At 33.4% G+C, this 22809-nt stretch overlaps 1 protein-coding gene and 1 long non-coding RNA gene across 5 annotated transcripts in view; one reads left to right on the top strand and one right to left on the bottom strand.

The window, feature by feature from the left end:
- Window positions 1–17614, top strand: part of LOC145693671 (uncharacterized) — a 46047-nt gene extending 28433 nt beyond the window's left edge. Inside the window, exon 3 of the long non-coding RNA XR_014132815.1 lies at window positions 17184–17614. This is a non-coding gene — a long non-coding RNA (uncharacterized LOC145693671). The remainder of the gene's footprint in view (window positions 1–17183) is intronic.
- The window catches only part of LOC145693670 (uncharacterized), a 288303-nt gene continuing 271473 nt past the window's right edge, over window positions 5980–22809 (bottom strand). For 2 of the 4 annotated variants that reach the window (XM_081769905.1, XM_081769907.1), the window contains exons 12-13: window positions 16691–16888; window positions 5980–12656 (exon numbers count right to left, since the gene is read on the bottom strand). In XM_081769905.1, the coding sequence (XP_081626031.1) occupies window positions 12456–12656; window positions 16691–16888 (399 nt within the window). In that variant the 3' untranslated portion in view covers window positions 5980–12455. The remainder of the gene's footprint in view (window positions 12657–16690; window positions 16889–22809) is intronic. The other 2 variants (XM_081769906.1, XM_081769908.1) reach the window with 1 other exon arrangement.

Here is a 22809-nt window from a genome sequence, read left to right as displayed (position 1 = left end):
CTTTTTCTGTTATTTATTATTTTTCCGTACTGCTATATCACAGAACAAAATCAATTCTCTGGTTTGTGCTTACCTTCACTGTAGTTTGAATACGATGAGACAAATATATACAAAGTTTCGGCTCACATTGATAATAAGGGTGCTTGCATAACTATTGGTAATGGGAGATGCTCGTCAGCAACAACACGTTCGTTATGTATTTTGAATTCCTTTCACTAGAAACCAGAAATTCGAATTTTAAACGCATAGTTTAAGAATTTTTTTTTATTTTAACAATATACAAAATTTAAGCTGAATGGTCAATGTCCAATACGTCCTCGGTAAGAGGCGGTGTGTGTGCTATATTTTGAACCTGTTGAATAAAAGTGATTTCATATGTCTTAGGTTAAGTTAGTTAGATAGTTAGGCTAGGGACTTAGGTTAAGTATACCTTCTTTTCGTGTGAATTCATTATGTGTATGTACTGTCTCAAAAGAAAATGTTTTGTTGTGGGAATCAAAGTGGATAGGTCTGAGCTCATACAAGGGAGGTCACCTTGTTGGTATAAATCCTCCGCGCTGACCCCACTTTCACAACAGTATCTGAAGAGAGAATACTAAGAAAAGAAAGTAAAGTATGTAGCACACAGCCGTAATAAGTGATACCTGTGTAGTACAAGGCTCATGTGATTATGGTAGTAAAGGTCCTTATTTTCGAATTGTTTTTTTTAACGTCTAAACCAAACGCATGTAGAGCTTATTCATGTGAAGAGAATATGTAATCAAATGATAAATTTATCAATTCTGCTTTGTAAAGCATTTAATTCGTATGGAATAACCTTTTCGATTTCTGTTTTCTGATTCGTTTAGCTTGGTTTATATCTTACAGGAAATTAGTGTAAATAAAATATGCGAGTCGAAACAAAATCTTTCATTATCCAGTGCAGAGCTAATTACTTAAATCTATGTAGTAAAGTAACTTCAATAGTATTATTAGTACTCAGAAAGTAGAGTTTTGAAAAGCAGTACGTGAACAGTGTAACGAAAGTATATTATAGCATCTTGAGACGTATAGAATCGATTTCACTTAGTGTGACCGGGGTTGGAATCACAGACCTGCCAGGAAATTTCGCTTCGTTAATAAGATCGACAAAATTCATTTTGACATTCAGTTTTCTTTTCGAAATTCCATCCCGTTGCGCGTTTTAAATTTGATTTGAGATTTTTTTTTTATCTGAGTTAGTATCTACAAGCACTTAGATTTTCGAAGCACTCACCGTCAGTTTCACTCTTGGGTCAGTATCTTGTTCTGTCGGATTGTGGTTTGTAACCTTATCTCGCGATGGGGTACAGGCTATGAACTGTGGATCGGGGTACTGGACTGCGAGTGAGAATGAAGAAGGCTTAGAAATCTTCATATTTTGGGTCGACTTGAGTTCTATTTTCCGGAGATGATTGGTGTAGTGGATGGGTCAGTGAGTGTTGACAGCTTACCCATCTGGGCCCGGTGGGTTCGCGTTCAGCAATCAGTGACACATTCACGCAACCATAGTCTTGAGGAAAGGGAACATCATACAGAAACACAATATCAGTATCATCATCATCATTTTATAATTTTTTTCGTTTTGTTACATTTTTTTATTTTTATTTTTCATTTTATTTATTTATTTATTTATTTATTTTTGTAAAATTATGAAATTTTCTTTGGATTTATTATGTAAAAATAATTTGAGTGATCTTTGACACAAATTTATAGCTTTTTGACATTCTATATTCCACCATATCTTATAATTGAGATTAGATTTCTTTTTATTTGTTATAAATTGTTGATTGTTATGAGAAGTTTTCTTTAATGTTGATACAGTTTTTTTGATCATATTATGAAAAAAATTAATATTTTTTCCTAATTCATTATTTTGTTTTGTATCCGTAGTTTCGTTAATTTGTTCAAAAATAGATTGATATGTGTTCCAATCTATCTTACAAGTAACATTTTGTAATTTTGATCTAAATTCAGTAACAATTTCCGTTTTGTCATAAGTTGTAAGATTGATTTCTTGAGTAGAAAAAATAATTGGATAATGATCACTCCCACCTGGATCAAAATAAACATTCCAGTGAGAGTATATATAAAGAGTATTTTTCACCATAGTTATATCTGGTACACTCTTCCCTGTTTTAGTAATTCTAGTTGGTGTACCATCATTCATGACCAAATATTGAGAGGTAGCTAATGCTTGTATAAGGTTATTTCCTGCAGTGTTTCCTTTAGAGCTTCCAAACAGGTTACTTTGTGTATTCAAATCTCCAAGAATATAATCAAAATCGTATTTCAAAAATATATTTTCCCAAAAAGTAGCATTTGGAATAATATGTGGAGGAATATATAAGTTTAAAAATTTAATATTTTGTACTGTTACAGATAAACATTGTATATTATGATCCGGACAATTTATATTGATTTGATCAATTTTGAAATTTAGTTTAGTTTTAATACAAAAAGCAAGTCCTCCATATCCATCTTCTCTATCTTGTGTTATTATATTGTAATTCTTAATAGCTAATGGTAAATTTGGTTTTTTCCAGGTTTCTTGTAAGATTATAATATCTGGATTAAAAAATATAATTAACCTTTGAATGAAAAAGATTTTATTATAGATGCTTTGGCTATTCCATTGTATGACAGTAAGTGAACAAAGTTGCCTATTTTTTCCATGATTCATCAAATTTAGAGATTTAAAGTATGGTATATCTGTGTTACTATAGTTTCTAAAAAAGATTGTGAAGCATCTATCTTTTGTGACATAAAAATAGTTCCCATTAATTTTTTTAGAACTTCGGTCTGTTTCAAAGATATTTGTTGTGACGAAAGTGATGGTTCCTTGAAGTTTTCCCTATTGTTCGTATTTGAAGAACATTCAGGTGAGTATAAATTAAAAGTCTGTCCTCTGAGAGAAGTGTTATTCATATTTTCCAAGGAAATTATAGTTCTGTTAGAACTATTTAGATCCGCATCTGAGTCTTTTAAATTTCGTAAATGATCGCCCCTTGTGTTCCAATTAGTATCCATTTTATTTCGTGTCTTATGGATTGATAATGACTCATTTTCAGGGGAATTATCCTTCTGGAGATTTTGAAAGGACGACTCCATAAAATTAGGGGATTGTAATGGTCGAATCCCACGCGAAGTACTTGGAATAGAGAAACTCCTTGATTTCTGATCTAATCCCTTCCTTTTCTTTTCCGGGGGAGTTTCGCATTCAATATGAAAAGAGGGTTTTTTCATTTGTAAGTTGATCATCTTATTAGTATTATTTGAAGTTATGCTTGCGTTAAGCTTAGGGAAATCATTCTGTAAATGTGGTTTATTTTGTAATATGACTGAAGAGGGTTGAAATTGAGACGAACAAGTTGGTAATTTACCTATTTTGTTACTTGCTTCGTTAAAAGAGATTTTTTGTAAAGCCATAAGTTGCATTATCTGCTTTTGTCTTGTCCTCTCCTCACAATGCTCAGAGTCTGCTTCATGAGAAGCTCCACAGTTGATACACTTTGGCGTGTTTTTACAATTTATTGTCTCATGCGGCTGACCACATTTTTTGCATAATTTGTGTTTTAATTTACATGAACGGAGAATATGCCCAAATTTCCAACATCCATTTTTACACTGTCTAATACCTGGTATGTAAGTTTCCACAGGAATGGATAAATAATATATTTTAATGTCTTTGGGGAGTTGTTGGGAGTCAAAAGTAAGTACAACTGATCGGGTAGGAATTTTACCTTTCTTTTGATCAAAGCGAAAAATTCTACGTGCTGAAGTAATAGGAACTTCACTTTTAATGTCTTTTAACAGGTCATCCATAGTAACATCTGGATCTACATCTTTTACTATTCCAGTTGAGTACAAGGTATGATTTGGGATAAACGCTTCCCATTGATTCTGTTTAAGAATATTATGATCTAAAAGCATATTTGCTTCTTGCCCTGATTTAAATGTAAGTTTGATCAAATTTCTCCCTATAACGTTAAATGCAGTTATTCCTTGTATATCTGCTAAATAAAATTTCCGACTGAGTGACATGATGTGTTTTTTCCCTAGATCACCTATACTTGACTTTATATATACTATGTATGGTGCAGAATGATGAAATTTGTACAGATTTTTTCCTATATATTTCATGTCATTATACTGTTTGTTACTTGCATTAGACTCTGTTTGATCTTTTGTATTAAGATAATTAGGAATATCATCTATTCCTTTGACAGATTCGGTTGTTATTGAGTGAACTTCAACATTTCCTGATTATTTATATCAGGTGGAATTTGAATTTCCATGGCAACAGATTGATCTATTTTGCAAGGCAGCGAATTTGTTTTTGTGTCTGCCATCTTAAGAAGTCATCTGTTGTTTGATAGTAGTATTTAAATTAAAATTAATTAACATTTTACATGAAACAAAAATTAACACACTGCACAAAATTAACACTACTTAAATACTAATAATATTAACGATAAAATTATATAGAACGGGCTCACCGGCTAGAAGATAATCCGATAATATGTTCTTTTGTCGGCTTCACCGTGAGCACCTCAAAATAAGATTAATTTATGTCTTTGCATCAATATTTTAGCTTAAATTCACTTGTCCCACAAATAAAAAGTTCTTTGCCAATTTAACTTGAAAAACTACGTAAGAGTAGGTAAGAAAAATTATATTTAACTATTTTAATCAGTATTCACATAAATTGGATCTCACTATTATATCGTCTTCTTGATTTCGAATCTTGTAGTTCCATATCCTATCTATATTTGCACAGGTTAATGCTATTTTCAACGTTCATAATAGTATGTGTTCAATTCGAAAGCACTTTGTGCCAACTTCGTGATCACAGTTTTGTTATGAAAACTAGTCTTGTCTTTGTCACAAAGAAGTTAATTATCATTTAAGGTGAAAACAAGCTCTTTTTTTTGTTTAAATAATCATCAAATGTAGAAGGAAAATTCAAGAAATAAATATGAAAGAGCTAGTTCACTGGACTTACAAACCGATATATTGAGATTGAAATTTGATATTGGATTCTACAAAACGGATTGCCATCTTTCCTCTGCAGGTGTGTTTGCTTTATGTAATCACTAATATGATAGATTATTATTTAAAGAAAAATAAACAGATAAAATGAGATTGTATTTGAAGTGTTTATGCCTTTCCATCCCCTTCGTTGTTCATGACGATGGAGTAGCATACTTAAAATCTTGGCTTTTAAGATTTGTTCTTTCTGGAGAAAGGGAGGGGCAGGCCCGTAGCCAGCCCAAAAATTTAGGGGGGGGCGGTAGAACTTAGGTGGGGCCGACCCAATAATATTATGCTTCATCACCACATTATAGTTCATTTGCAAGCCTACCGTGAAATTTTATGGGGGCCAGCCAAAATTTAGGGGAAGCCCGGCCCCCTCTTGCACCCCCCGTGGATACGGGCCTGGGGAGGGGGCAGCAAACTATACCATTGGCCGGGGCGGCAAATTGCCTAGGGCCAGCTCTGATCTCTTCATTCCATAAATTCCTTCGTTATTATTTATTTGGGTTTATCATTCATCTTATTCAGTGTAGAGGCTGCAATGGCGGAGCGTTAAGCTAAAACATCAATTTAATTTTCTCATATATTTAAATTATTGTAACAGGAGAGAAAATATTGTAAATAAAAATAAAGCCGATTTATAAAGACGATATAATATTTACCGAGCGAAGTAGCTCAAGTGGTAGAGCGTTGGCTTTGCATTCAGGAGGTCGTGGGTTCGATTCCCGCTACCAATCATCCTGACTGGGGTTTTCCAGAGTTTCCCTCAGTCCTACCAGGCAAATGTCGGGATGGTACCTACTAAACAGGCCCTGGCCGATACTTTCCCAAATCCTTTCCATTATTGTTGTTAGATATCCAGTATAAAATGGCCTCTGAGCTGTATCTGGTGATTGTTAAATAAATAAATAAATAAATAAATAAGTTATCACAAAACATCAATTTTATTTAAGCTTATCTTTCATCATCACAAAATACATTTGAATTTTACTTACATAGAACTCAAAATTTTTAAGTTTCAAAATTTACTTTTAAAATAAAAATTAGTATTATCATTGGATTTATATGGGAAATATCAAAACCTGAGAAAGACGGGGTAAATAGCACCCAGGAAGACTGTTGCTCGCAACAGCGATTTCATTTTATATACAAGAATTTACATATAGTTATTCTTTCCGATCACAGTACATATAGTACTTCAGTTATTAAACATTGTGGCAATTAAATTCAGAAACAGTTCTAGAATTTTTACACATATTTTGTAAATATTTTCACTGAATTAAATTGAGATAGCATTAGATTTGATGTAAAATAATCATAAAATAATTAATGGTGAGTTAGAAATCCCTCCAATCAGCATTCATATTTTGCAATCCTTTGATCTTCGTTGCACATTTTCTACAGGGTGTTACAAAAATTTTGTCACAATATTTTGGGAATAGGTTCTGCACTTTAAAATAAGAAAAAAGGTCATATGGACCTGTGGTCGGAAGTGCACAGTTTCGTGATTATAGGGTGAAGAAAACGTAAAAAAATAAACTTTAAAGGTCCATAACTCCACTACTATAGAACTGATCGTAGTCGAGTCAAGCCAGCACTGAGAAACTAGTATGTGAGCTATCCAAAGATTCATCTTTCAGAACCTCCGCTCCTCGCCTCCAAAAATTGGTGTGCAAGTACTGGAGCAGTTTTAAACATGAATATTTGGATAGTTCACATACCAGTTCCTCAGTGATGTCTTGACCCGACTACGATAGTTTCCGTAGTAGTGGAGCTATGAACTTTTAAAGTTCACTCGTTTCACGTTCTCAGTACAACATTACTCTGAAATTTTTCACTTTTGAGCACAGGTTCAGATGAACTTTCTTTTTTCATTTTGATGTAAAGAATCTGATTACAAAATATTGTGAGACATTTTTGTAATACCTTGTATATTTCGAACCTTGAGCATGGCCTTATTCACGGACGAGAAAATAGGGTTGAAACAGGTAAAAAGAGGTAAAGAAAACCACTCGATATTCGGTTTTTTAACCTGTTTTTGTTTTGTTAATAACTGCTTGTAGTATGACTTTTAGTTTAGAGATTTGGTTGTTATTACAATAACCTGTTTTTATCTTCCCTATGGACTACTGAACAAGGCCAAAGATAAGAGTCTAAAATTTAGAAAATGTACAGGCAAATGACTAGAAAATTAAAGGTAAACGTGTTTATTGATTTTGCATTCACGATGCGTTTAAAAGATATATAGGATGATTCAAAGAAACGGAAAATTTTGAAAGCTGTGTTGGCAACAGTGGTCGTTTGGTAACACTGAATAACGTGCCAAACGTAATTGACACTGACACCCTGCCATTTAGTTATCATAGAGTGGTGCGCAACGTGCTTTCGCGATTAACGCGTTTTACAAGAACAATGACACTGTGGAAGTTACACGTAGAGAATTCCGCCGTCGTTTTAATTTAGGACGCCACGATCGTGTTTCATGAGCACGTGCAATTAAGACATGGGTTGAGTTGATTTTGAGTTTAACGTCCCGTTCAGCAGCAAGGCTATATGAGACGTGGACCTACTGATTATATTGGAATCCGAACCACATGAGCTCCCGCCGGGAGTCGAACCCAGGTCTCCCACAATTAAAACATGGATACGTAATTTTGAGCAAACTGGTTCGGCAATGAAAAATAAACCTGCAGGCCGTGTGCAAACCATTCGTGCACCAGACAACATCCAAGCTATTCGAGATGCTGTCATAAGGTGTCCACGTCGGCCAATCCGTCGTCACTCAGCATCTTTACAGTTGGATAGTTCTAAGTGTTCGAAGAATATTAGTAAGGGACTTGCAATGCCATCCATTCAAGTTGCAGATCGTCCAGAACTGGAAACCCAACGATCATGTTATTGCTACGACAATTTTTGTGAATTAATGCTTCAAAAGATAAAGGAGTTCACCTGCAAGATGTCATTTAAAAAAAGTACTGTATGTATTCTAAAATGGCATTATTTTTACTATTAAATGAGATAAATAATTTTAAAAAATGTTTTCATGAAATTATTTGTTTCAAAATTTCCCTTTTTTTTTTTTTTTTTTTTTTTTGAATCAACCTGTATATTCCTTTCAATGGTTCTGAATCTTTGTAACCAAGTGTTCAACGCATACGATAGCAAAATGATTTTCGGTTTGAATATGGAATACTTGTCTTGAATACAAACCCAAATACTGTTTGACGTTTCACTTGTAGCAGTAAGTCCCAGCTTATAGAGTCCAGTGACAAAAGGGGACATTAAAGCTTCAATCACTCGACCGTATCTGACTTGGTAAATTGACATGTTTACTAATACAAATAAGCGTATACTTTGTAGCGTAAGTCCACACACACAATATAGACAGAAAATATTAATGTTTTACAAACAATTCTCAGAATTTACTTGCCACATTTCGCGATGGATACATATATTAGAGTATTTATGACTTAATAAATAATCTTATTGGATTGCAGTTTTGGGAGTCATATGTTATTCTTAAGAAAATGTAATTTTCTCTTAAGAAATATCAATAATTAAATTCCATCATTGTTCTGGTCAGTGGAGGATTTAGCGAGTAGGCCGGGTAGGGAGGGCTACCCAAAAATTTTGAAAACTATATAAAACGCTAAAAGATACAATAAAGAGTAAATATATTTTCCTCTATTTATATTAATGGTAGATAATTATTTAACAAATAGCATTAACCATTACTGTAAAAGTAATTTCCTACTATCATTATTCAATCAAATGTGTATATGTATTCATAAGCGAGGGAGCGGGCCTACCCAAAATTAAAATCCTAAAGCCGCCCCTGGTTCTGATAGATTCTTCGTTATAAGTTGTTCAGCTTTTCAAATTTACTATTTTTATAAATCAAAATAATGCCACGTTTTTGTTCATTGCTCAGTCAACTTCAGTTTAGCTAAGTTTTTTTTTCAATATTTCATCACTTATCTTTGCTATAAGCCGACATCATCGTGTTTTCCATCATATATTGTATAAAAGATTCAATCAAACTAAAAATTAAACATGAACCATGCTGAATTGTACATTTCAGACTGCATACAATATTTGATGAAATGTTCTATTTCCATTCAATATAACGTCAAAGAGAAAAAGTTAAATGTAGAACTAATATCATTAATAGATCACTAAAAGATGGAAACATCAGTTGAATTTCATTCACCACGTTCATATTTCTTGACATAGAATTATCTGAGTGGAGGATGTCACTTGAAAAGAAAACAGAAATCATATTTCATCCATTAGTACATGGAAAGTATTCTCATCGTTTTGACTCAGAGTTGAGTAAATTTCGAGATACCAAGAAGGTGGAATGCACACTGGTATACACAGTGGCGTATTTGGGATTTGGGGGGGGGGGTGGCAGTTGCCCACCTGAGATTGAGACTTAAATATATTTTAATCGATTGTCTACTAATATACTAGGAAGAAACTGAAACTCGTATGTCGATGGAGGATCTTACCCCCTCCCCCAGGCAAATCTTACCCCAATGACGCTCCTGCAAACACATGTTGAATATTTGTAATCTCATTTCAACGTAACTGATTTCATTTTAGAAAAAAAAATGGAAATATTCAGTCTTATCAGTGTACTTTTTTTTTTATCTGAAAGAAGATGTTGAGATAAGTTGAAGCTGAAATATACTAATTGTAGGTAGTTTTAATGGCAGAAATTGCAGACTGGTGAATCTTATGTGATATGATACACACAAAAAACTTTAGTAGCAGTGAATCTAACCTTTTCTATTCATAGAAGAAAAAGGAAGTATCCTCTTGGCCTACCTAATTTCCCGGGCTATTTATTCCCCCTCTTAATTTTCTTTAATTGGAATATTTACCTTTCTTTAGAACTACATGTTGCAAATATTCCTTTGCTATAATAACTAAAGTCCCGTTATATTAATATTTTTGCAAGTTGGTGTGGAACACTAGTTTCGCTTATCAGCTCCTCTTAGTTTTGGTGTTACTGACCTCGGCCGACTTGAACTACAACTAACAATGGTCGAAAGTATAATAGAAAGGAAAGAAAGTAACAACTAAGAAAAAGAAACAGAAGAGTAAAATGGACGAAAGAAAGAAAAAGAGAACGCAGTTCTTACATGGAATGAAATTTGACAAATGCAGTATTATTTCTGAACAAGCAGCATAAGAAAATGGAAAGTCAATGAAATTCTTAGAAATGGTAAGAAGGATTATTGTTGTACGTGTAATGCGAAAAACTAACAAATTTATTTCGGAGGAGAGGCTTGAGCCCGATAGCTCCTTAAATACGCCACTGAGTATACGTGATCTCTTTGCACCAAACTTTATTGCTTACGTTGGTAGCATTGTAGATCTAGACAAGCGTCTATTTCAATAGCTATAAATTTCATAGAATTATCTTTACTTCTTTCAGACAGTTTCTTTATCAACGTCAACATGCAATTATTTGCACGAAAACTATGGCCATGGCGTACAGCACGATATGCAACAACAAATTCACTGTATGAAATCTCGGATGCTAGTATTGCTAAATTCAGGTTTTATTTTCTCTGTATAACATCACTCAAATATCAATAAATAGCATAGAACAGTGTGAATCCATTGTTGTACTAATTACTTGTATCCATCCTATTGTTACAAAAATATGGATTTATAATTTACTATTGACCAGTATTTAAAAGAACTGAAGAAAATTGTCATTTTTGGTAAAACGATGGATTGGCCGAGAAGGATGAAAACAGTACTGCCCTATTCAAAACAGTACATACGATCAGCCTTATTTAATGTGATTATTAATGTGTATTAAACATATAATCTGAACAAACAATCGAAAGAGTAAATATTAGCAAATGAGTAACAAGCATTATTTTAAATATTTGATCTTGATTTGTAATATTTCATCTACAGACTTTTCACTCAATGTTGATAATTTAGTCATTTGAAATTTTCACTACATACATACATAAAACTCACTACCTGTATGGCCTATGGAATCCGACGGTTCATTGCCGTATTCGTAAAAACTTTCCATTGACTTCTGTTCTTAGCCAACTGGATCCAGATTCTACTTGGTATTCCCATTTCTGCAAGATCCATCTTAATATTGTCTTCCGATCTGCACCTAAGTGTTCCGAAGAGTCTTTTTCCTATAGGGTTTCCAACTACAATTTTGAAAACATTTCTATTTTCTTCTCTTCTGGGTATATGTGACGTGCCCACCTGAGCCTCCTAGATTTAATGAACCTCCATATACGTATGTAACGAACACACACCATAATATCTAATCGCTAATGAAGACAAAGCTTACATCTTTGCTCTCCTCAGACGCATTTTCTTTTTCACGCGCAAAGCTAGCTAACTGTTTTAAGTTGGTCACAAGGAAGCGCGGGAAGTTATATGTACATTGAAGTTGCACCATCTGAGTGTGACGTAATGTCACGTGGTATTATCACGGGGCTAATGTAGAACAAAACGAGCCTTGCGGGGCTTCTAACTTCCTTCACTAGCTGACGCTCACTCAACTGTTTCGTAACGTAAGTAAACCACTTTTTATCATTATATATTACGTACAAGGGCAAGTAAGTATAATTTTATCTGATTTTAATGATAAAAGTCTTTCGATTTCTTTTTAAATTAAAAACTTTCCTTGGGTCGGGTTTGAACCCACGCCAAAAGCGATTTCCATTACTGGCCCGTGCGCTAGCATACTCAGCTACGAAAACCGACAGCAGTAAGCGTTTGATTTGTGCTATATCTATGCTACGTAGTGAGAAACGGATAATTTCGACCAATCAGAACCGTGTATTTAGCTCATATGGCTAGGGTCAAGCATGATTAAAATATATACTCCTCAGACACTCAAAAATTTCCAAACAATCTATGCTGAAAAAAAGAAACTAGTTGACCACAAGTTAAAGCAAGTTAAAAAGAGAAAATTAAAGAAGTGTGACAACTTTTAGTGTATATAACATCCCAAAACTGCCATCTTTTCCAAATAATGATTTCTGTGTATTGCAGACATTAAGAATAATAAATTATAAAAATTTATCTACGTAGCACCGTAGATAATACTAGATATTTCTAAATATAAATATGTCGGTCTTTTACATTAAAAAAATAACCGCATTGCACAACGAGTGATTGTGAAACAATTATTTATAAACAGATATGTGTAAACAACGAACATTCTTTCTTTATTCGCTCGAATTTCTAAAATAAAAATGGTGGTTTTTTGTTTATGTAACAAATAGTTTGTATAAAACATTATTCCAACACTCCAATAGTACAAAAATGGATAATAACTTAATTGAGCATTTGCAATTGTTTTTTAGCAGTTTGTAACATAAGTTCATGACAATGAGTGTGTTACATCACAATTCCGTCTCTAACATGACTACTGGTTTGTCCGTTCCTATTAAATCTTCAAATAGAAAGCTATCCTGTTGCGAGGAGATGTCACTAGGTGGCATCGTATGAGATTCTATTCGAGCTTGAGCAAATCGTAACACAGCACTTGTCAGTTCTCCAACCGTCCATTGTCTGTCCAAAATTACTCGGCACACTGTATCGAACTGAAAGACAACAAGACGAAATTGTAAATTTAAGGTCAAAATAATGATTTCAGGACATTGTCTGGTCAAAGTTTTATGTCTCCTCCAAAGAATACAGACTTCCTTTACAAATTATTTGCGTTTCTTCTGAGGAGTATTTAATTTTCTTTGCTGAGCAAATTTGTATGACACCATTACATACAGTAAATACATATATATTTGTTTAGCACGAAAATTTAAAAGCTACCGAGAAGAAAGCGAAATAATTTCGGAAGAAAATCTGTATTCTTTGGAGAATAGCACACACACACACACACACACACACACACACACACATATATATATATATATATATATATATATATATATATATATATATATATATATATATATATATATATATATATATATTCCCTTTCCCTTTCTGTCCTTCATTTGATGTTTTCCTGAAAATCAATAACAAGGATATATCGTGAACAATTTGACGAAAGGTCTTATCTCAAAATTTCACTTTTGCAGACATAAAGAAAGAAATAATAATTGAAGACCTGAAGTAAATTAAAGATCTAAGTGCCATTTGAAACAGTTTTGAGATAATGATGTTTTTCCTCAAAAATTTGTGCCGTATACATACACCTCACGCATTCTATTGGCAATGATCTGGACTACTACGCACAGGTTTGGCGTTTAGATCCGGATATATTTAAACTGGCTTGGCCATAGACCATCATTCCGGTTATAACTGGAAACTTCAGAAAATGCCACTTACTGGATCGAAATTTACTTTAGGTCTTCTATTATGTATACAAGAAAGCAGTTGAAGAATTATTAGGTAATTATTATTTCTTTATATATATATAATATTAGGATGATCGGAGAAAGGTTTCAAAGCATGTTGAAAATTTATTTGTAGATTAATAACATTCCTGCCTTGGCGCAGGTTTTAAGACTTCGGTTTCTGATTATGTATACCCGAGAAGCGAACATTAAAAATGATGACTCGTCTGAAAAATTGGTCAAGAGTAGAAGTGACGACAGTGGTGCATTCCCTATGGGCCAAAAACACTACACCTGGTGGCATTCATGGGCAGAGTATATGAGGAGGGCTAAATTTCAAAGCGATATATATAGGGAAGAAGTGTCATGCCTTTAAAGAAAAACGGACCAATATTGTTACTAATGACGACTCTGTACATAGCGGTAAACCTAGTACTTCAAACACTGTCGTTACGCTTGGAACGACTTGAACACCCATTCTGCAGTCCTGACCCAGTGATATTCACTTTTTCCTGTTCTGAAGGAAAAAATGGCTCGCCACCATTATCTGGCATGTGATTATGTCAAAACCGCTGCCTGACGGTAGTTACGAAAACCTGACGAAGATTTCTATGCAAATGGTATAAAAAAACTATCTGCTGTTGTGACAAGCCGTTGAACAAAAACTGTGATTATATCGAGGACTATTGAGGAGTGCCCTCTGTCATTAGATGTGTTGACCCTTAGGTATGTCTCACACATAAGCCATAATAGGCTTTGTAACCATTTTTCGATCATACCTCGTATATATATCGTACGATTTTGAAACGAACTCACTAAAACAGAATCAAACTTTGCATGATGGTTGACCTTGAACTGCAGTACAAGCTTATTAAATATTAAGCCTATTAAATATTAAGTCTTTTTATTCTTAAGTTATACATAAAATGAAAATCAAATGAAGGGCATTTTTTTTTACGACTAAGCGTAATTTTACTACAGTTCACATAAAATTCTACGAATTTTTAACTTTTTCCAATTTTGAAGTATCTTCAATGATCTGCTGTTTCTTAATATTGTTAATTCGAAATTTAATTTTAAGTATTTTAATACTAATTCTTACTTTTTTTTTTTATTCCCGAACAACCTTTTGTTATATTTCAAATTTCCTTATTATCAATCTACACTCTGTTGACACATGTTCACTATGTCATGTGATCCCGAACAACCTTTTGTTATATTTCAAATTTCCTTATTATCAATCTACACTCTGTTGACACATGTTCACTATGTCATGTGACAACGTAGGAACATTTGATACTCTGTTGATAAAACGTTTTGTTCCTTTAGTGAAATAAAATTTTTTGTTTTGAACAAACAGTTCTATAAGTAATTTGTTGTAGAGGGCTTGTATTGATCTTGCGTTTACAGGAAAGGCAGGTTCTCGATCATCGATCATCGGTGGTGCTTATCTTGGCGAACGTCCTAACTTGAAGTACAGAAGGAATGTGTTTGCTTCTTATATAACTAATCTATTTTCATGATTTATAGTAAATGTGATAGAATCAGTTTGTCATACCAAATATTGGAAATGTCCTCTACATTTCTACAAATACGACTGAACACGTCGTGATTTTGCTGAATTGAATCAACTGTAATATTGTTAATTTCATTTCTGATGGTTTCTCGCAGTTTATGCAGTACTGTTCGACGTTCTCTAAAGTCTAAACACTCTATTCTTCAAAAGCTCCATAACGAAAGTTAGAAAAAAATTAACTCTGACAATATGTTAGACTGTATCTTTGAAATTATACACTCACCAAAGAAGCTGATTATGAATTACAAGGAAAACTTGGGTATGTGACATATAGTGCCATCTTGTTCAAATTAGTCTTCCATCAACTCGAAGTTCTCGAGCTGTTACCCAAATTCATTGGATATGCAACCGTAAACCTCAGTGTTCTGTTTTCCATTGTACAAGTTTTGCTTTCTTTTAACAGACTTAAATCTGATTTAAACTATTTATTGTAAAAAAAAAAAAAAAAAAAAAAAAAAAAAAGTATAACAATTGTGTCAACTACCCACTTTGGCTTCATCAGACACTATGAATACTCAGATAGCGACAGATTTAATATAACAGACAGCGGAAAAAGTTTCCTGATTCCTGATTGGCTACCACAGGCTACAACAGAAAACAAACAAAACTCGCTAATTCCCTTTCCTCCCCTCCTCCTGTTTCCATTATATACATTCATATCTTACAACTAGGCCTACTCTAATTTACAAAATAATCTTACAAAATAACTCTTAAATATGAATATTAAACAGATAAATAAATAAACAAAAGAGTTTCTGGTGAAAGGGGATTGGCTGTTATAACCTATGGTAGCCAATCAGGAATCAGGGAATGTTTACACTATCTCTTATATTAAATCTGTCACTACCTATGTATTTATAGTGTCTGTCTCTGATGAAGCCAAAGTGAATAATTGGCGAAACTGTTACATGTCAATACTTTTTTTTTTTTTTTTTCAGTAAACGTATTGTTTAACTGAGCGAGTAGTTTATCAGATTTCTGTTCTCGCCAAAAAAAGAAAGAAAGAAAGATAAAAAAAAGAATGGTAAAGCACACAATTCATATCAGACACCAAACTTTTCAGAATCCTTTAGCGTTTCAACAATAACGTTGAAATATTTGGCAAGTGGTATTTAGGGCAAGACGTAACCTAATAGGTGAAACCAAGTCTCGTCCGTAAATCATGTTATACGAAGATTGTTCAGTTTAGAATAAGAAGAGTCTGGATCCATTGGCAACACGCGTTTGCCTTTCGTTGTTCGATTCCTTTAATTCTTGTGTTACTCGCAGTTTATATCGTCTTTTCTTTTTTCCTTCCTTCTGACATTTCACAAGTTGTAGAATAACATTATCTATGATTGTGGTAAGTTGCATTTCATTATCACATTTTACTTATGAAAAACAAGCAAAAGAAAAATGGTAAATTTTGTATTTGGTTTAATATGTCAGGCTCTTAAAGGACTTTTCAAAGTCTATTTACTTTGTTAATGTTGCATATATAAAAGAAAGAAATTTATATTCATTTATTCCAGAAACTGTTCTTTAAAATTAAAATAAATAAAAAAAATAGTAGAAATCCCTATTGAGATGTCTATTTGCTTTTCATTTTTATTTAATTTAAAATCCATTTTGCTGACGTTTCAATATTTACGGGTTTTCGTCGTCGGACCACCCGAACTAATCTGAGTTCAAAAGTTAAAATGTACAGTACAAACGAACTCACCTTATGCATTCTTTCGTTTCCACATGTGTAGTATATAAGACACGGAAGCTCCGACCTACTGGCTGCGAGCCATTGCAACATCGCTTTCAGTTGTGGGTCTCCAGACATAGAACCACAACCCCAGTTTCCAGTGGCGATTGGACGTGGACCCTCCGGTGTTAAATGTACTTCCGGTTGCTCTTGCAGAACAGAAGCCTGCTGTAACGAAGCAAAATTTCGTATAGTATCTATTCATAAATAATTATTTTATATAAGAAAAAACTCACAAGGAGGAAGCAGGGACAAAATATTTATTATTAATATTGCTGTAAAACTATTCTGAAGGTGTAGAAGAAATTCCTTGGAAATTATTACTGAATTAAGAATTTACATGATTTTCCCATAATACACTAACATTTTAATTATATACTCTGGCAATATTACCATTAGAGCATACTGTAATATCCTTCACATGGTTCTATTAGTAAACATTAACGTGTGCTCTTATTTACAGACAATACCACGTGTATTTACTACAAGCCACTACGAGATGCAGACCTCAGACCTTCAGCGCCATCAGTCATCTCGTGATGGAGGAACATCACCAGCATCACCGCTACACTGAGCAGCTATAAAATTCAGATGATCATCGCTACGGGCATCAGTCAGTCCTTTGCTGGTCAGATCCCCTCCCTTAACTTGCAGTGGAACTCTGGGAGACCTTAACCTAACCCCAGCCTTCCAGCTTGCAGTGGAGCTCTAAGGCCTTCTTTCCCACTTAGCTTGCAGCAGAGTGTTTTAAGGAATCCTTCCCTTGGCCATCTGGTCTTGGGATACCTACTCAATCTAATCATTAGAGAACTTTTATACTTATATTGGTGAAATTGTATCATACTGTGTTATACTTGGAAGTTCTGTAATAAAACTGATAATGGGAGAAAACGATTCCCGTGTGTAATTGTTCTATCTTCTATCTGCTTCAGCAGAACTTTACAATACACAATGTATGCCAATGAGTATCGAAGAATGTGAAGTTGTGGATACCACTTCCTTTGAAATGGATAGTTTTAATTTAAATATAGTAGAATATTCTCGTAAACATAACAAAATATTAAGTGGTCGAGTATTTCAAAAGATGAAGTTGATTTTAAGTGTATTAACTAATTCAAATTAAATTACGCTATATGTCATCTAGCAGAAGTTATCGAATTTTGAGTTAGGGACAAACAGGATTATTGAACTATATCAGTATATTATTTCTATATTAGTCCTATTTTTAAATCATACGTATCATTTCTTCTTCTATCACAATATTTTCTCATTATATGACTGAATGAAACATCTAGTTGCGGAAAATTTATCCTTACATTTTGGGAATATCATTTTGGTCGTATTCAGTCTAACATGGACGATTCTTAGGTCATAAAAAATAAGTTTATGAAACAAAATCCCTACAATAATAAAATGATAAGATGACATTTTATGTTATTAAAACATATACAAAGATTGATGTTTACATATTGTGGTTACTCTTAAGGTTTATCCTAATGGGGGTACATTGCGAGAGTTTTCTTTCTTAAACATAACCAACTCCGTCCTATACTCCTGATAGAAGTGTTACGTAACATTAAATAAACTAGGAAATTCTAGGCGTGAATAAAAGATACAAGCCTCAAATGTGTGATTGATTTTAATTTTAGTGAAGTCATGAGATGTTTGTGAATTGGTTTATGTGTAGAGACATTTTGGCAGTTGACAGATTTCTTAAGCACATACCTGATTTTCTTGTTGAAGATTATTGTCCCACGACAGTCACTCCAGGTCCAATCTCAGCCCAAGTCCTTATTGACACAACAGTGACTTTCCAAATTTTATCTGATGTAGAATTTAATGTTCGAAGTCTCAAGACAAAATTGTTTCAAATAACTCAGTTACATTGAGACTATCGACGATGTAATCTCTGGTCGCTCTCTTTTATCCTGGAAATATCGTGAGGTTATATACTATTTCTTTTGCTGAGGTTGTTACCCAAAGTGACGAGATCCATGCCATGACCCAGAAACTCGGGTTCATGTACAAGTCGGAATTTGGTTCAGACGAAGAAATCTGTCAACGCAAGATTTACATAATGAGAAAGTTCATTATGTAAGTCAAACTGTCTTCAGCACATAAAACGAATTCGCAGACAAATTATATAATTCTTAACATTTTATTATAGAGTTTTAATCTGTATTTAGATAAAGGAATCTTTTCCTGTTTTGTTCATCTTTAAGAGTTGAATTTAGAACCAAAGTACAACACAAATAAAAAGTTTATAACTAGCCGGTTACAATATTGAGAGTACATATTTAGTTTAGTTATGTTCAGACTAAATAAAATATGGTTAGAACATGAACGTATTAGTTGGAAGAAATTATATATATATATATATATATATATATATATATATATATATATATATATATATATATATATATATATATATATATGGTGGTGGTATTTTACGTCACCAAATCTCCTAACTGTTTTTGATAATGCAGTGGTCTCACAATTAATTTGGTCTAACATTCCATCTTGAAGGAGAACAGAATCTCGGCCCCTCTTGGGGGGAATATTTATTCATAATTTCATGACAAACGGGTGAATTCATTTTTACAATCTATATATTGAAATGGCACGTTTATATGTTTGTGGCCAAGAAAAGTTTATATATTTGTAGCCAGTTCGTTTGACAATGATATTTCGGAAGCCACAAGCTCTAGAAAGATGCCGTTTTCACTGATCAATTGCAAATTTTATGTAGATTGTTCAGTTCTACTTGAATATAAGACTAAAGTGATGTATAAGGAACTATAGTAGTTTATTATATAGACAATAATAGGATTTGACATGTTCTACACCACATGTACAAATGTACAATACAGTGGTCTCTTGAACGCAAAATAAATAAATAAATAAATAAATAAATGAAAGAAAAAAAGAAAAAGAAACTTTCCTCGGGAATTCACGTTCAGTTTATTTTAACTTAAAATTGTTTCCGACGATTGTTCCCTAGTAACTCTAACAGTTTTCAGGCCTATACTGACAAAGTAAACTCCATGTGATATAAATGTTTTCGTTGCCTTTAAACTTAAGAATGCGTTAATTTAATTTATAACTAACTTTAAAAAAAAAGAGCTGATAGATTGTAAAAACGAAGGCAGATGAAACTTGGAACTATATTACACACACACACACACACACACACACACACACATATATATATATATATATATATATATATATATATATATATATATATATATATATATATATATATATATATATATATATATATATAATATTCTTCTTTTCGCATATTATTCAACCTCTACATCTATTAGACGACCAAATATTTAGTTTAGAAGGTGCAAAATTGGATAAATTCAATTATCATTTGCACGAAAAATTCAAATAGTTTCTTCTCACTTCAAAAGAATACATTTTACCATAGTAGAATTATTAAACATCTGCATTAGATATGTGTTCTTCAAAATCTCCTAATAAAAAGTGCAGAATATTGTAATATTGTTAAAAACAAATAGTGGCTAAATATCTAAAACTATATAGACTTCCATTGAACATATGACTTCAGAGGAGCTATTACCACTATTAGATCTAATTCGGAAACCCAGAAACACCTTCAGAAGTTTATTATTATTAAAGTAGTCTCAAAAATTCGTAAAATATTTCTATATAAGTCTGCGAGCAGTGACAATAGTTACGATACAAAAGAAAATGCTTCATAGTCACAGTAATAATTATGTAAAGTAAGGGACATTTTCGAAGATCTTCTTACTAAATACTGTAGTGATTTGGAAAAAAAAAAAAAACTTCGAATTACTATTTTTATCCATCCATCTTCTCCACATATTTTCTTTACCGTTTTATAACCTTTTTTCAGACTTAAAAATAAGCTGATGATCAGAATCGTGATCCACAAAAACGTTCCTTAGTTTTCATAATCATAGCGGCGAATATAAGCATTTTCTTTTGTTTGCTATTGTCAATTCCACATAAATTTAATTCCAGATATTGCATATATATCTAAAACTAGATCGCAATTAATGAATAACATGCATAAATCTCTTTGCATTAAAACCATTCCAATATGAATATCTAAGTGGGTGATTCAGTACCACTTGGTCAATAGTACTGCAAACATTCTGAGCTGTTTATCATTAATGGGCTGATGCTTAAGGTGTCAAATGTCACTCGTTTCGCCTTCCTGTTTTTTCTCGTTCCAGAATAGTGGAGCAATCCATGGCATAGAGTGGTGACGTCCGGTTGAAACAGCGGACTGTCATTGAATTTCTGACTGCGGAAGGTTGTGTGCCCAGGAACATTCATTGCCGGCGACAAGTCATACATACACCATTACGACCTAGAAACAAAGTGTCAGTCGATGGAGTATCGCCACGCATCCTCTCCTCCGCCAAAAAATTCAAAGTTGTTCCATCTGCTGGCAAAGACTTGTTGACATTCCCCTTCATCTTGCCTATAGTCCGGATCTTGTGCCCTGCGACTGTTAGCTCTTCCCTAAACTTAAGGATCACCTTAAGGGCCAACGCTACAGTTGTGACGGGGAGGTGGAAGTAGCAGTGCGGCAATGGTGTCGCCAGCAGCCGTCACAATTCTTCCCCGACGGCATGAAGAATGTTGTTTCGCGTTGGCTCAAGTGTGTTGTCCGTAATGGGAACTATGTTAAAAAATGATGCCACCATTTGTAGCTGACGTTGTAAGCTTTCCACTGATACTTGTATCGGTGCTATTGGTCGAACACAAATGAAGGTATCACCTTCGAGGCATTATTTTCTGAATCACCCTCGCACAAATCTCTCTGACAATAATAACAACATATAAACAAACATTTGCGTTCTCTTCTTCAATCTTAAAATTATCTTAAAGAGTGAAGTATCTCAGTACTCTTATTTTCCCAACAGATATATTTGATTATAAGCACAGATTAAGACATTATTAGATGTTTTGCCACGAGTAACTGATCAGCAAATGTCAAAATTTTCCTTTCAGATATTAAATGCTCCCACAGTCTGTACTGTGAATCAGTGATGTCTATGTATGTCGAAGCCACGAAATTGTGTAATTCTCTTATTTATTTATTTATTTATTTATTTTTACTGTGGAAACTTTCAGATATAAAACTAATGTAATACATTGATAGAGCTACTCGGATATGATATATCCTCTTTTGGATCTAATAGGGTCTTTTGATTGAGCACGATATTCAGCTGTTTTTAAGTTTTATTTGTCAGTATTTCGAAAAACATTTCATAAAAATTTCGGGAAAACCTAACTGGAAGTTTTGGAGAACTTTTCATTGAACACTTGAATTTTCGTGGAAAAAAGTGCGAGTCACTGTTTTCGGAAGCAAGAACCTATTTAACTAAAAGAATCTACTGTTTCCATGCGATGATTTAATTAGGCAATCATTTCGAGTAAACATAATTTTGGGGACGATCTAGAAAACATCGCTTCAAGGCGTATGTGAATGTAGATCAAATGAGTTGAAGTTATTCTTTTTACTCTCGAGTGGTGATAGGAGAGAAAAGAGTATAGTGATCGTGAAAAAATTTCAAATTCGAGATTTCTACGGATTTACACGTTTCATAGATCATAGATACCGAAAAAGTGATTCTTCGACATTTATCCCTCTGTTCAGTCAGTTTGTCCTGATGTACACTTATTTTGAGTCATACCGTTCAACGTATCTTAACCAAATTTTAAACTTAATGTTTTATGTGATTCTCCATGGGGTTTTTGGAATTTACTTCCTGTTCCTAAAAGTAATTTAGAGAAGTAGTTTTTAAACTTTCCGATGACGCGGACCAACTGTTAAGTCGGAAAGTGATCTGCGGAACCTCTTGCAACGCTATCTGAAATTAAACATGGTATTGAAAAATATACTAATTAGAATTATCACTGACAAGAAAAAGATTAACAAAAATAATGCAATAAATAATTTAGTGAACGAAATTTCAATTGAAAATATAGTAACTTTCAAGACTGAAAATCAATGTCTTTTTTGGAAAGGAAACCCACTTGATAAACAATGTTCTCAAATGTGTGGTCACTGATGTGAG

Source organism: Thermobia domestica, chromosome 8 (genome assembly GCF_964235325.1).
Source record: "Thermobia domestica chromosome 8, izTheDome1.hap1.1, whole genome shotgun sequence".
NCBI lineage: Eukaryota > Metazoa > Arthropoda > Insecta > Zygentoma > Lepismatidae > Thermobia > Thermobia domestica.
The sequence above is the reverse complement of the archived record's forward strand: the minus strand, read 5'-3'. Positions and strand labels throughout refer to the sequence as shown.